The sequence below is a fragment of the Arachis hypogaea genome, chromosome 7 (assembly GCF_003086295.3).
Source record: "Arachis hypogaea cultivar Tifrunner chromosome 7, arahy.Tifrunner.gnm2.J5K5, whole genome shotgun sequence".
Taxonomy (NCBI): domain Eukaryota; kingdom Viridiplantae; phylum Streptophyta; class Magnoliopsida; order Fabales; family Fabaceae; genus Arachis; species Arachis hypogaea.
This window is the reverse complement of record NC_092042.1, coordinates 6,656,587-6,670,401: the sequence shown is the minus strand read 5'-3', so window position 1 is coordinate 6,670,401 and position 13,815 is coordinate 6,656,587. Positions and strand designations below refer to the sequence as shown.

General features: G+C 31.2%; 2 protein-coding genes across 2 annotated transcripts; both read left to right on the top strand.

Annotated features, from left to right (window-relative positions):
* The first annotated feature begins 6,968 nt into the window (after positions 1-6,968).
* Positions 6,969-12,377, top strand: LOC112701045 (uncharacterized). Its single transcript, XM_025751846.1, has 11 exons — positions 6,969-7,086; positions 7,153-7,290; positions 7,451-7,549; positions 7,642-7,804; positions 7,928-8,103; positions 8,516-8,587; positions 8,699-8,749; positions 8,859-9,297; positions 9,418-10,346; positions 10,446-11,663; positions 11,770-12,377. The coding sequence occupies exons 1-11, from the start codon at positions 6,969-6,971 to the stop codon at positions 12,375-12,377; spliced, it is 4,011 nt and encodes a 1,336-aa protein (XP_025607631.1).
* Positions 12,378-12,548: 171 nt separating this feature from the next.
* On the top strand, positions 12,549-13,430 carry LOC140174268 (uncharacterized). Its single transcript, XM_072198660.1, has one exon. The coding sequence runs from the start codon at positions 12,549-12,551 to the stop codon at positions 13,428-13,430; it is 882 nt and encodes a 293-aa protein (XP_072054761.1).
* The last annotated feature ends 385 nt before the right edge of the window (positions 13,431-13,815 follow it).

Below are 13,815 nucleotides of genomic sequence, written 5' to 3'. Positions count from 1 at the left end.
ACTTTTCCATGATATAATTTTAGATTGGCTTCGAGTTAAAACCATAACTATATGTAAGTATGAATGTTTAAAGCTTAAAATCAACTGCCTGCGAATTCAATATTACAATACATCAAAATAAGTTTTAAATCAAGTCACTGATTCAAATCTTAATATAATTATAGTTTACTCATTTATAAGAATAAATCAATTTATACATTTCCAAATTCCAAAACATTAAGATGCTAACATATAACATAATATATTCTTAGTCTCCACTTTAATTTCTACAACGCATCATGTTTTTAGTTTACTCATTTATATCAACCATAGTTTAGTTTTTTTTGTTTTACAGTTCTAACTCTTTGCAAGCTGAGTACTTTCGTCATTTGCTTAATCATCTCACCTACCACCTAGATGAATCAATTTTGTTTTATCATTTGGTTAAAGACTTAATTTTGTAGTTTTTTTTCACTATTATTCACAAGAACATTGCTCTTCAATCTAGAGAAATGTAATGTTTTGAGAAACTTGGAAAGACTAATTTGGCATTGTGCTCTACAAATATCCAGTTAGAATTTGCAATGAAGCTGTTTAAATTCATATTTAGATTTTGTTCTATAGGTTGATTTTGTTATATTAGTATATCAAATGTGAACACTCTTCCGCCTCCAATGAAAAAAGTTGATGATGTGGGCAATAGTTTATTCATTTACAATATTATCAATCAAGCATTACTATTTGGTTAATCTTGCTTTGATTTTATACTGTAGTCACACAAGCAATTGGTTCTTATATTGCACTTATCTAATTCACCTGATAGTATGGTTTTATACCTCTTTTTATCTATATCATGAATTTTTTTTTATTAGAAGTTTGGTGGCTTTTAGTTTTAATATCTATTTATATCAATAGTAGTTTATCTATAATATGTGATATTACTTATACCAAAAATTTAGCTATCATTCCCTCTTATTTATACAAGAACAGAAGTTGTATCATTTTTATTGTTTCTAATTATAGCTCACCCTTATTTTATTAAGGTGTACTTTATATAGTTATCAGACTAGATAGCCTTGATCATTTATCTCAGTATTTATCACTAACAACCTTCATTTATTATTGTTTTATTCAATACTGTGTAACGGCAAGTTACCTTTTCTTCAAATACCTGCATTAATTATAGGAGTTATTATGCTTCCATTTTTCATTAACTGTTTGAGGTTCTTTTTGCATGTATTCTGACTGCCTTTTATGTGAGGTGAACTTATTATCACACTACCTATTTGTATGTGTTAGCTTATTTATTATTTGCCTCATTCCTCATGTTAGGTGTGCTTGATATTAAACTTCTTTTCATTTATAAATAGGTCATTATAGTGGCCTTCATAGTTTTACCAGAAGTAGTATAAGCAAACCAGGATGTCAGAAATAGGGTGCGAACAAAGTGAGTTTTTAGTTTAGTTTTAGTTTAATTGTTATAGCTTCCTTATCATGATATGTAAATTTGTTGTGTTCTTTTTAATCTATCATATCAAGTAGTTAAATTCTCTTGCACAGATTTAAGTAAGATCTCCTACATTCCCGAAGATTTTGATGAAGACCGAACTTTTTACATGCAGATTGATCCTGTTTCGGTTAGTTCATCTCAATATCAAATATTTTTATTAGGTTATAGTTTTCATTTTTATCTATTTAAAAAAATGATTCATTATTCTAAAGGTAGTTTCACTTTATTTATATGATAGATATTGCCTGAAATACCATTAATTTTCTATAGAAAGTACAAGGATCAATTGAACCAAAGGATGTTTTTCATTGACCTTAATCAAAACCAAGTAGAGGTAATGATTGGAAAAGGTCACTCGTGTGCCTACATTTTGGCTGGTTTTGATACACTGGTTAAGTTCTATGAACTGAAAGAAGGAGGATGGATGAAGGTTATGTTTATTGGGGAGGATCTTTTCTTAATTACCAAGGTGAAAGATTCAGCAATGATTTCTAAGACCCTTCCTTCTCCTCCTGTTAAGTTTCTTCTTGATGTTAAGCTTTCAACTCTTAATGTCAATGATTTTTCTCTCTCCACAAACCAGATTAATTCTGTTGCTAAATACGTTGATATTCATTCTCAATCAGATGTGCTACCAAAACTTCCTGATTCAGTGTTGAGAGAAAATTATAATTCGGTTGTCAATCCTGTGTCATTTGATTCACTTACTTCTAACTCTGCTCATCTTGGTTTCCATTCACAAAATAATGATGTTTTGTTCACTGACTCTAGCACCATTTTGCCACATACAATCCCAAACATTGGTACTGATCAGATTATCCTTAGTAGTAATGCCCCTATCCACCATAATTGTCTTCCTTATTCAGTATCCAATATTAATGTTAACTCTCCATTAACTGTCTCATTTGAATGCACTAATCCGATTGCAAGAAAAATTGGTGGACATGGTGATATTTCAAGCACTAATGAATATATTCCTGTTACTGCTAATAATTCTTACTATCTTATCCCCTTATCCACCCCTATGCAACTTGGTTCAAGAAGTGGCATTCAGTTTACCCCAGAGTTTATTTCATGCCAAAAGCTTTTGTCTGATAGCCAGGTTACTAACTGTTACATAGTAAGTTCTATTTATTAAACCTTTTTCTCACTAATTTATCTTTAATTATTTTCTTTTTTGTTGTTATACTTTCTTTATATATGTTCTATTTTTAATTAGTTCTATTTTTTCATTTGTCAACTCAGATACTTCCCAATGTATTTGCTATGAATGCCTTTCCAAGCAGGCCTAAAACTGTAGCGGTTAGATTTGGCAAATTCAGTCCACTGAGGATGGGGCTGCGATGGAATGATTCCAGAAAATTGCAACTATTTTTGACTAAGGGTTGGAAGCAATTTGCAAAGATGCATAGGTTCAAGGAAGGAACATTGCTAAAGTTTTCTGTTGCAATTGGAGATGAGAGTGTGATGTATGTTAAAGTGATTAAGCTTTAAGTAGCTTTAGTTGTAGATACTGTTAAGTGCCTGTTTAGTGCCTTAGTGTGTTTGAAAGACCCTTTTTAGTTCATGTTTAATGGAATGTTTATTTTAGTGTGTTTTAATTATATTTTAATTTATGACTGTCAATGTTATGTAATTGTGCTTTGATGCACTATGCCTGGTATGTTATTATGCATCAATCAATGTAAAACCAAATTAAGCATTAAATTTATCTTTATTAATTATTTCAAAAATTCAGTTAGCATTGTTTTTATATTTTTCAGATTCATTTTAGTTATAAATCTGCAACTTATTATCTTAGTTCAACACTTTAGTTTCAATGATGCCATACTATATTTAACTTTTACATGTTAGTTTATTGGATTGATTTCAATTTTATTATTATTATTATTATTCATACCTAACTATAATCTAATATAGCAAATATGCATTCAATGTAAGTATAAGTATCTATCTTTTCTATATGTTTTAAAAAAGTGACCTGTTTTTTGTACTCCATATATTCAAACTTTGTATGTTACGTGTCTTTGTGGTTCAGGAGTTTATACATAGATCTCAACTAAATCTTTATTTTAATCAACCCTGCCATATTCTTAATAATAGATCTTTTAGTTACATTCAAATTATTTACTTTTAAATAAAATTATTGACTTTTAAATAAGTTATGATGGCTAATTCACGATACTTATTTCATTTAGGTTCAACCAAATTAAACCTTCAATTTTCAAGTCTTATAGAATATTAAGTATGACAATAATCATGCTTATCTTAGAAGGAAAAAAAATTAATATAATATTTCTAATGAGACTGGTTTTCGTGGTTTTTATGCAGAAACTAACAAATGTTGGAAACCATGCTTCTTTTACACCTATAGTGAACTACTTTTAATAATCCATCATAAATACTAGAAATCTCATGGTTTCCTTACATTATTTTTCCTATCAACAAATGTACATTGTGTTTGTCAGACTTTGGACGTATTTATACAGTAGCTCATCATGTTACTGCTTCAATTTTATAAGGGGTTTTTTTTGCTTCCTCAATCCAACTTTTTTAAGTTGCATGCTTCGTGTATCATTTATTGTTTTACTACTTTACTTCTATTGATAGTCATATTTATGGATTGTAATCATTACTTCATATAGAAGATCACATTCAAGTAAATGCATTAGGCATCCTACTTCATAGACAATTAATTCATTCATTTAAAACATCTAAAGTTACAAGTAATGTTAACATAAACTGCAGAACACTAATTATACTATTCTATCAATCTCTCTCTCTCCCCCTTTATATATACACCTTTGCAGTTGATATATTGTTCACTCGTCACTTGCGCTTAAACTATGATATAAGTTTTCATCCTCAGTTACATCTATTTTCTTATTTTATTTTTGTCAAATTTTTCATTAGCATAGTTTATATGTTCTTAGTTATTTAACATCTACTATTATATATGCTTCATTGAATCCTTTTCTTCTTCATCTCTTGCATGTGTTGCTCCTCATATTTTCTGTGTTTGCAAGTTACCATTAGCACAGTATGAGGCACAAAGATTTTCGAATTTTTTACCTGGATGTGGATCCTATATCGATATTAATCTTTACTTTTTCTTAGTAGTTAGTGGTTATTACTTTATCATGTGTTTCTGAATTTGTCATCCTTATTATATTTCCATGATTTTCTTTGTAGAGTCTGCACCCGTTACCTTCACTATTTTATAGAAAGTTCAAGGATTTATTGGGCAATACAATTGTTACATTTGATGCAAATCACAATCTCATTGAGTTGAGGATTGAAAAACTTAATCACACAGCTTACATTATTAGGGGTTTGCATAAGCTGATGAATTTTTATGGTCTCTATCGAGGTGGTTATATAAAACTCAGTTATGCCTATAAAGAATACTTTCGTATAATCAAGATCAAGGATCATAATATGGTTGAGAAGAGTTCTATTTACATTGGTATAAAGCTCCTTCTTTCTGATAACTTTTATCATAAAGGTAAGCTACCATTGATTGAGGAGGAGCATTTGTGTATTTGTTCGAAAAGAAACTCTGAAATTCAAAAGAAAGTCAAGTCATCAGCTTATTATACTAGGAAGGTTATGCTAAATTCTAATACCCGTACTTCATCAAAAATAGTTTTTTGTGATGAAACCAGTCATGATAAACGATATAACTATAAGCATTTTGGCTCTTCGTCAAAATATATCCCAGTTGACCTGAATTTAGCTCCTGAAGTAGAAGAAGGATCTGCTATTGTTCTTCGTTCGGATCAATCAAAATTTTCCCCAATCGAAGATAATAATATACACTTTCATGCAGTAGTGTCAAATGAAAGTGGTATCCCAACAAAGTTCTATGACTTCTTTTCACCAAATAAATCTTATCAAGTGGTTTACATCCCAAGTACTCCTGTTAATGTTTTTCGACAAAGCTCTTTCGAATTTTTAGATTTAATTCATTCTAAGCAATCCAATCTACCTTATATGGTTACATATTCGTGCGTGATTACAGATGAAGATTTGCATTCATCATATTTGGTATGATTTTTTTTTCTACAACTATATATAGTTATATCCATTGAAAAGTTAAACCTTTTTTTTTAAAACTAAATAGATCTATTTTTGTTGTATTATTCAGGGCCTTCCTACAGAGTTTGTTACAAAGGCTTTTCCTTCACATCATCACCAGGTTTGCGTTGTACAAAGGCGTGGTTGTAGATACACAATGTGACTCTGTTGGTACAGGGATAAACAATCATTCAAAGCTCATCTTACTAGACGCTGGAAGGCTTTTATTAGTGACAATACTCTTAGGCATGGAAGTTTAGTTATTTTTAATGTCTCTTCATTAGATGAGAGAACCATGTATGCTGATGTAATTACTAAATGAGATATAAATCTATATAATATTTAGTTTTGCTTTCTGTTTTCGTGTAGCTTTTATTTCTATGTTATTAGTAATCATATTAAACTTTTATGTATCAATATGCAAAGTTTTACTTTTGATTATGACTTATTTAATACTATATTTCATCTTATCCATGACCTGTTAATATTGTTATATTGCTGTTGTTTCCCTTTTTTTCATCTTTTCTCATAAAAACTTCCTAATACAATCATTAATTTAGTTTATCCAATTTTTTGCAGTAAATTTTAAGAATAATAATTCTTTTTTATTTAGCTCAATTTATTTTAATTTGTCACATCTTTATTCTAATTCACACACACACACACACACACACACACATACACACACACACACACACACACACACACACACACACACACACACACACATATATAAGAATAATGATTTTTTTTAGCTCAATTTATTTTAATTTGTCACAGCTTTATTCTAATTCATACACACACACACACACACACACACACACACACACACACACACACACACATATATATATATATAGCCACTGTCACTATGATGCAGGTTTTCTCTAAGGTTCCCTTTATCCAAGACCCTTTTAACGAAAAGGATGAAGAGATATCTCTATAGTCTACAAAGACTGCTGAGAGTACCATCAACTCTCTTTGGCATACTCACTGGTAATTTACACATATATATCATCAGATCACATGTTATATAAATTGTTGTATTATATTCTGTATTAATTATTGTCAGATGTGAATCAGTTACATTTATTACATTCAGGCAATAATACTTATTTACTCTAAATCATTTAATGTTTTGGTTTGGAAAGACTATACCATGCCTTCATATTTCTTTTATTTGAGTTCATTTCCAACTACAACCAATTGATACACATTTTTTTGTAAAAGCTGCAAATTTCTTCCTCAGTTTCTTTCTGTGAATTTATCTTCCATGTTTTCTTTCACATTATTATAAACAGTCATCCCCTGTAGAGTTACTTAGTATATTGTATTATGCACTGCTTGGAAAAATATCATCATAATCTGCATATTTTATTTGTTATCATTAGTTTCATTAGTCATGGTACTAGAAGACTATCGATTGACTCCCAAGCTTGCAAGAGCCAGGCGAATGAGCATTTTAAGAAGCAAGAGGTTGAACCATACTTTGAATGTCAATGATGTTCTTAGATATAGTTGTAAGTTTGAAGTTATTTTTTCATCAACTATACATGTTCATGCCCATATTCACATTATTTAAGTAGTTTCTGATTTTCTTGATACATCTCCAAAAGATCATTCACCTCAAGTTGTGCTTCCTCTCAAGAGAACTTCTTCAGCTGTTTCAAATGACAGTATTAGTCGCTTCATATCAACTGAGAAAGGTCATTCAAGTTGTACAGGTAATAATAAAATTTGGTTACATTTTATAATACATGTGTCTCTTTAGAAGAAAAGCATGTTGCTTAAAATGATCATGTTAATCAATTGTAAAATATCTTTTAATTATATTAATTTACTTTTACAAATGTATTGTTAATTCCTTTTACTATGTGTATATAGGTCACCAAATGTTTAAAATGAATTTTCATGATCCTGTGAATTTGAGTTCTAATATCTCCAGCAGCCGAGATAAGAAAAAAGTTACATTAAAGGGAACATGTTCCTCAACAAAAGCTATCGTTAATCTCTTTGAGGTTTTTTTTTATCATTCTTTTGGTTAATAAGGATTTTGTTTAATTTTGTTACAGTAGGTTGGAATAATAGCAGCAGATATAAATCATGTACCCTTAGTAACACTAATGCAAATTTACAAAAGGATAAAAGTCATAAACCTACCTACGTTGATGGTGCTGATTATCTGTTTTGCAACAATAAAATAATAACCTCTTCAAGCATGAATAATAATTTGGAGAGGTGTGAATTTATAATTTTTTTTATATGTTAATTTTTTTTATGTTGTTATCACTCTAACCAATAATTAGCTTAATAAAAATTCATTGTAGTTATTTGTTTGAGTTTTTTTATGTCTTTTTTCAGTTGTATTATACATAATCACAAGAGATTCACCAAGCAAACAGATACAATTATCAGAGAAGTATGCAGAAGTAACAACAAGCTATTTACATCTTCTGTTCATGACCTTGGACAGTCTTCTAAAAATGCAAATAATGTAATTCATGATTCCAATGTATCAGATTTATATCATCATGAAGGTATTCCAACTTTTACTTGACTAATTTAGTAATTGTTCAAATTTCACTTTAGGAAGGTTTGGATTGATTTTTGAAAAAAGTACTTTTTTTTACTTTTTAAAAAAAATTGTTAAATAGATAGAAGTTATTTCACATTTGAATAATTTTTAAAAAGAATTATAAGTATTAGAAATGTCTTTTGCTTAATTTTTTTAAAGCAATATATTGTTAATTTTAGGAGAAGTAAATAATTTGTTTTTTTAGATAATAGTAATTTTTTAAAAAGATTTATCTAAATAGATTTAAAATTATATGAAAGTAATTCATTTTTAACAAAAAATTATTTTTTATAATTCCAAAAAACCCATCCAAACCCAACAATTTATTTAGCAACAGCATTACAAATGACTATTCTATTTCAATTTTTTTACAGTTGTTGATGTATTCGATGACATTAATTTAGAAAGTGATTACTCTATTGATTTTCAAGACGACAATGTCATTGGTAAAATTTAAATTCATCAATATTTATAACATTATTAAGTTATATTTTAATGGAGTAATATTTATGACTAGAGCATAACAAGATATATTATTTTTTTAATATTTTATTTAGATGAAAGTGTGACTGCATACGAGATTGACAGCTTAGTTATTGATGAAGAAAGTATGTTTTCATTAGATTGAAAATTCGTTACACAAATATAGATATATTAAATGATTCAAAATATAATTTACATTATATTAGCTAATGAAATTAAAATTTTATTTTAAAGCTTTTTGGGATGCGGGTGATCCTTCTCATACATGTATATATTGCAAAGCTTTGATGTGGGATCATGAGAGACTTTCAAAGAGTATCAATAGTGTCACTCCTCATTTTGGTTTGTGCTGTATGGATGGCAAAGTTGAGTTGCCCCTAATGAAACAGGCCCCAGATAATCTAAAAGCATTGTATTTTTTGGACGATGAAATGGGCCGATACTTTCGAAAAAACATAAGGGCATTTAATGCAATGTTTTCATTCACATCAATGGCTGGCAAGATTAACCATAAAATTAACAATGGTTCCGGTCCGCCGTCATTTATTTTGAGTGGCCAGAACTATCACTCAATCGGAAGTCTTATTCCACAAGCAAATGAAAAACCAAGATTTGCACAGCTCTACATTTATGATACGGACAATGAGATTTATAACAGAATTAGTGCTGTTCTGTAAGTTTTTTTTTGTATACACAAAGCATACTCTTTATAGTATCAACTTTATTCACTTACTCATTTAAGGTCCATCAATATGTTGTGTTTGTCATATTTTCTTTTCTCTTTTTTTTTTAGCCCAGTAAGTTCGGTGGGTAATCTTGAACATGATATAGTTTGTATGCTGAAAAATATGCTAGATGAGCATAATCCTTTGGCACAGTCGTTCCGTTATGCTCGGGATAGATTCACCGAGTCACATTCTCTTGATATGAAGTTAAAACTGATTAGGCGTAGGGAAAAAGATGGTCGGCGATACAACTTGCCTACTGCATCAGAAGTTGCAGCATTGGTAGTTGGTGACATTGATGATTCTTTATTGGACAGAGATATCATATTGGAAACCAAATCAAAACAACTAAAGAAGATTGATGTTATCCATCCATTGTATTTGGCTTTGCAGTATCCTCTTATTTTTCCATATGGTGAGGATGGATATAGAACAGGCATCTTAGCAGCTTCTCGATACAATGTTGACGGTTCAAAGAAGAGGAATACAATAAGCATGAGGGAATTCTTTGCATTTCGACTGCAAATGAGGTCATCTGAGTCACCAATTCTGCTTAACTCCCGTAGGTTGTTCCAACAGTTCTTGGTTGATGCATATACTATGGTAGAGTCTGAGCGTCTTAGTTTTCTTCGTTTCAACCAACCAAAGTTGAGGGTTGAAAAGTACAAGTTATTGCATGAGTCTTTAGTTAGAGGTGAAGCAGATGCTGTTTCAAGTGGTCAAAGAATAATTCTCCCAAGCACTTTTACGGGTGGACCTAGATACATGTTTAATAATTGCAAGGATGCATTTGCTCTTTGCAAGCATTTTGGTTATCCAAGTTTTTTTGTCACCATCACATGCAATCCTGAATGGGATGAGATAAAGCGCTTATTAATTGGTACTGGCCTTAAAGCAAAAGATCGTCCTGATATTACATCAAGAGTCTTTAAGATTAAGCTAAACAACTTAATCAGAGATTTTAAGTATGGTGATATTTTTGGAAAGATTTCTGGATGTAAGTCTTCTTTTTTAAAAAAAAATGTGAAGTTTTACTGCAAATTTTTTAATTTACATTTCATTATAGTAACTTTTGCTGTTTTGGTTTTATTTTCAGATGTATGCACTATTGAATTTCAGAAGAGGGGTCTTCCTCATGCTCATATTTTGTTGTTCATGCATCCTCTTTCAAAACCTAGGTCTCCTGATGATATAGATAAGTTAATATCGGCACAAATACCCGATAAACGTCGAAGGCCTAAGTTATATGCTGCTGTTGAGAAATTCATGGTTCATGGTCCATGTGGCAAGTATAACAAGAATAGTCCTTGCATGGTAAATGGTTTGTGCTCCAAATATTTTCCCAAACAATTTAGACAACGTACTATTGTTGATGAAGCTGGGTTCCCAAAGTATTGTAGGCCAAAAGATGGTCGCACCATAATAAAAAAGGGTGCAACTCTTGATAACTCTTTTATTATCCCGTACAACCCAACTTTGTTATTAAGGTATGGTTGTCACATTAATGTTGAGCATACTTGCCAAACTTCTGCCATCAAATATTTATTCAAGTATGTTCACAAAGGAAATGATCGTGTTACTGCTTCATTCTACCAGACATCAGTTAATGGTAATGCTCCTCCTATTGTGGATGAGATTAACAACTATTATGATTGTAGATACATTTCTGCATGTGAAGCTGCTTGGAGATTATATGGTTATGATATTCAAGTTAAGGAGCCTGCTGTTATCAGACTTCCATTTCACCTACCAGATGAGAATCTTGTTATTTTCAAGGAATACGAGGGTATTCAGGATGTCCTTAGTCGTGTTGATGCGAAGTTCACTAAATTACAAGCATGGTTTGTTGTGAATAAATATTTTCCATTGGCTAGGTCATTGACCTATTGTGAGTTTCCACAGAAATTTGTATGGAAGGACGATATTTCAATGTGGATTCCAAGGAAACAAGGTTATTCTATTGGTAGGTTGACACATGTTCCTAGAGGTAATGGCGAGGATTATTATCTTAGACTTCTTCTCAACATTCAGAAAGGTTGCACCAGTTTTGAGGAAATACGCACTGTTGATGGTGTTACACACAACACTTTCAAAGAAGGATGCTATGCACTAGGTCTCTTGCAAGACGACAAAGAATTTATTGATGCTATTCTTGAAGCAAGTACTTGGGCTTCAGCCAACTATGTTCGTGACCTTTTTGTCATGCTTCTGATATCAAACAACATAGCATGTCCAGATTTTGTTTTGGAAAGATGCTATAAAGAATTATCTGAGGATATTTTATTTGAGCAAAGAAGAATTCATCATGTTCAAGGTATTTAGTTAAAAATTGTACAATTTATGGTTTTAATTTATTTATTGATATGTTATTATCTTGAAGTTGCTACATGTATTAATATAAAAATTATATTTTTGTATAGATCTTCATTTGTCTGACGAGCATATCATGAACTTGACCCTTGCAAAAATTGAAGACAAGATGCAAGCTAATGGAAGGTCTCTTAAAGAGTTTCCAGCGATGCCCTACCCATCATTAGATCTTTTTCATGGTTTAGAAGATCGCTTATTGTTGGACGAGGTTAATTTTGATCGTTCTTTGCTTAAGCAGCAATATATGCAATCTCTAAAGACCATGACAGATGAGCAACGATCTGCATTTGACACCATTGTTGATTCCGTAAACAATGATCGCGGCGGATTTTTCTTTCTATATGGTTATGGTGGTACTGGCAAGACGTTCATCTGGAATACTCTTTCTGCTTATCTTAGATGTGGTGGGAACATTGTTCTTAATGTTGCTTCAAGTGGCATTGCTTCTTTACTACTTCCTAATGGTCGTACTGCTCACTCAAGATTTAAAATACCGTTAAGCATCAATGAGGACTCTATATGCAACATAAAGCCGGGAACACCTCTTTGTAAACTTATTTGTAAAGCAAAGCTTATTATATGGGATGAGGCACCAATGTTAAGTAAGTATTGTTACGAAGCTCTTGACAAGTCTCTAAAAGACATTCTTCGCTTTTAGCCATCGTTTAATCCAAACCTTCCATTTGGTGGCAAAGTTGTTGTACTTGGCGGAGACTTCAGGCAGATTCTTCCAGTAATACCTATGGGTTCACAGCAAGATATTGTGCAAGCATGCATTAGTTCATCTTATCTATGAGATTTTTGCACAGTCTTAAAGCTTTCAAAGAATATGAGGCTTACTGTTGGTGGTATGGTTGAAGTTGATGATGATATCAAAGCTTTTGCAGATTGGTTAATTCAAATTGGGAATGGATTGACAGGTGATTCAACAGATGGTGAGTCAGAAGTAGTCATCCCTAAAGACATACTTATTGATGATACTGATGATGGGTTTCAGAATTTGGTTACATTTGTCTACACAGGGTTATTGATGAACTTGGATAACATTAATTATTTCAAGGAGCGCACGATTCTGGCACCCACTCTTGAAGTTGTCCATGAGGTCAATAACACAATTATGGAATTTATTAATAGTGATGAAAAAGTTTATCTTAGTTCAGACTCATTATGTGCTGAAGAGGGCAACATGGAATACGAGTTGGATGCTATTACAACTGATGTTCTAAATTCGATAAATTGCTCAGGTTTGCCCAACCATCAGTTGAAACTCAAAATTGGTGTACCTGTGATGCTTCTAAGGAATATAGACCAAAGCAATGGACTTTGCAATGGTACTCGATTACAGGTTCGTAGACTTGGAAATCATGTAATTGAATGCAACATCTTGACGGGAGACAAGTGTGGTGAAGTAGTTCTCATTCCACGCATGAATATGGCTACGAATAATGAAACTCTACCTTTCAGGTTTCAACGTAGACAATTTCCTTTGGTAGTCTCTTTTGCAATGACCATAAATAAATCTCAAGGTCAAACTTTGAGTAAAGTTGGTTTATACTTACCTAGACCTGTTTTTACACACGGACAATTATATGTTGCGTTGTCTAGGGTGAAGTCTAGAGAGGGTTTGAGAGTTTTGATAAAGAATAATGGATCACTAAGTGATGATTCTACCTTAAATGTTGTGTATAGGGAAGTTTTTCAGAATCTCTAAACGATGTGCTTTAAAGTTTTTATGCTTTTGTACAATTCGGATGTTATTGCATATTTTTTTGTGACTTTTCTTTCTTTTTTTAGGTTGTAGGAATTTTTTTTATAGTCAGTAACTACATAGATATTTTATTTTTGAGTCTTCGCTTGCATTATGTTATTTTTTTTAATAATTTTTATTAGAGTTAATTTAATGTTTATTGCCAATTTCAAGTGGAGATTATGGTTTGTTTAATTTGTCGTCTATGTGTTGAGTGTGCAATTATATATAGCACATATTGAAAAAAATTTCAGCAAAATCCTATGCGTTTTTGTAATTAAAATTTGTTCTATAATGTAATAAATTAAAGCAGTAATTTAGTTCATCATTTCCCGTGCTTAGCACGGGT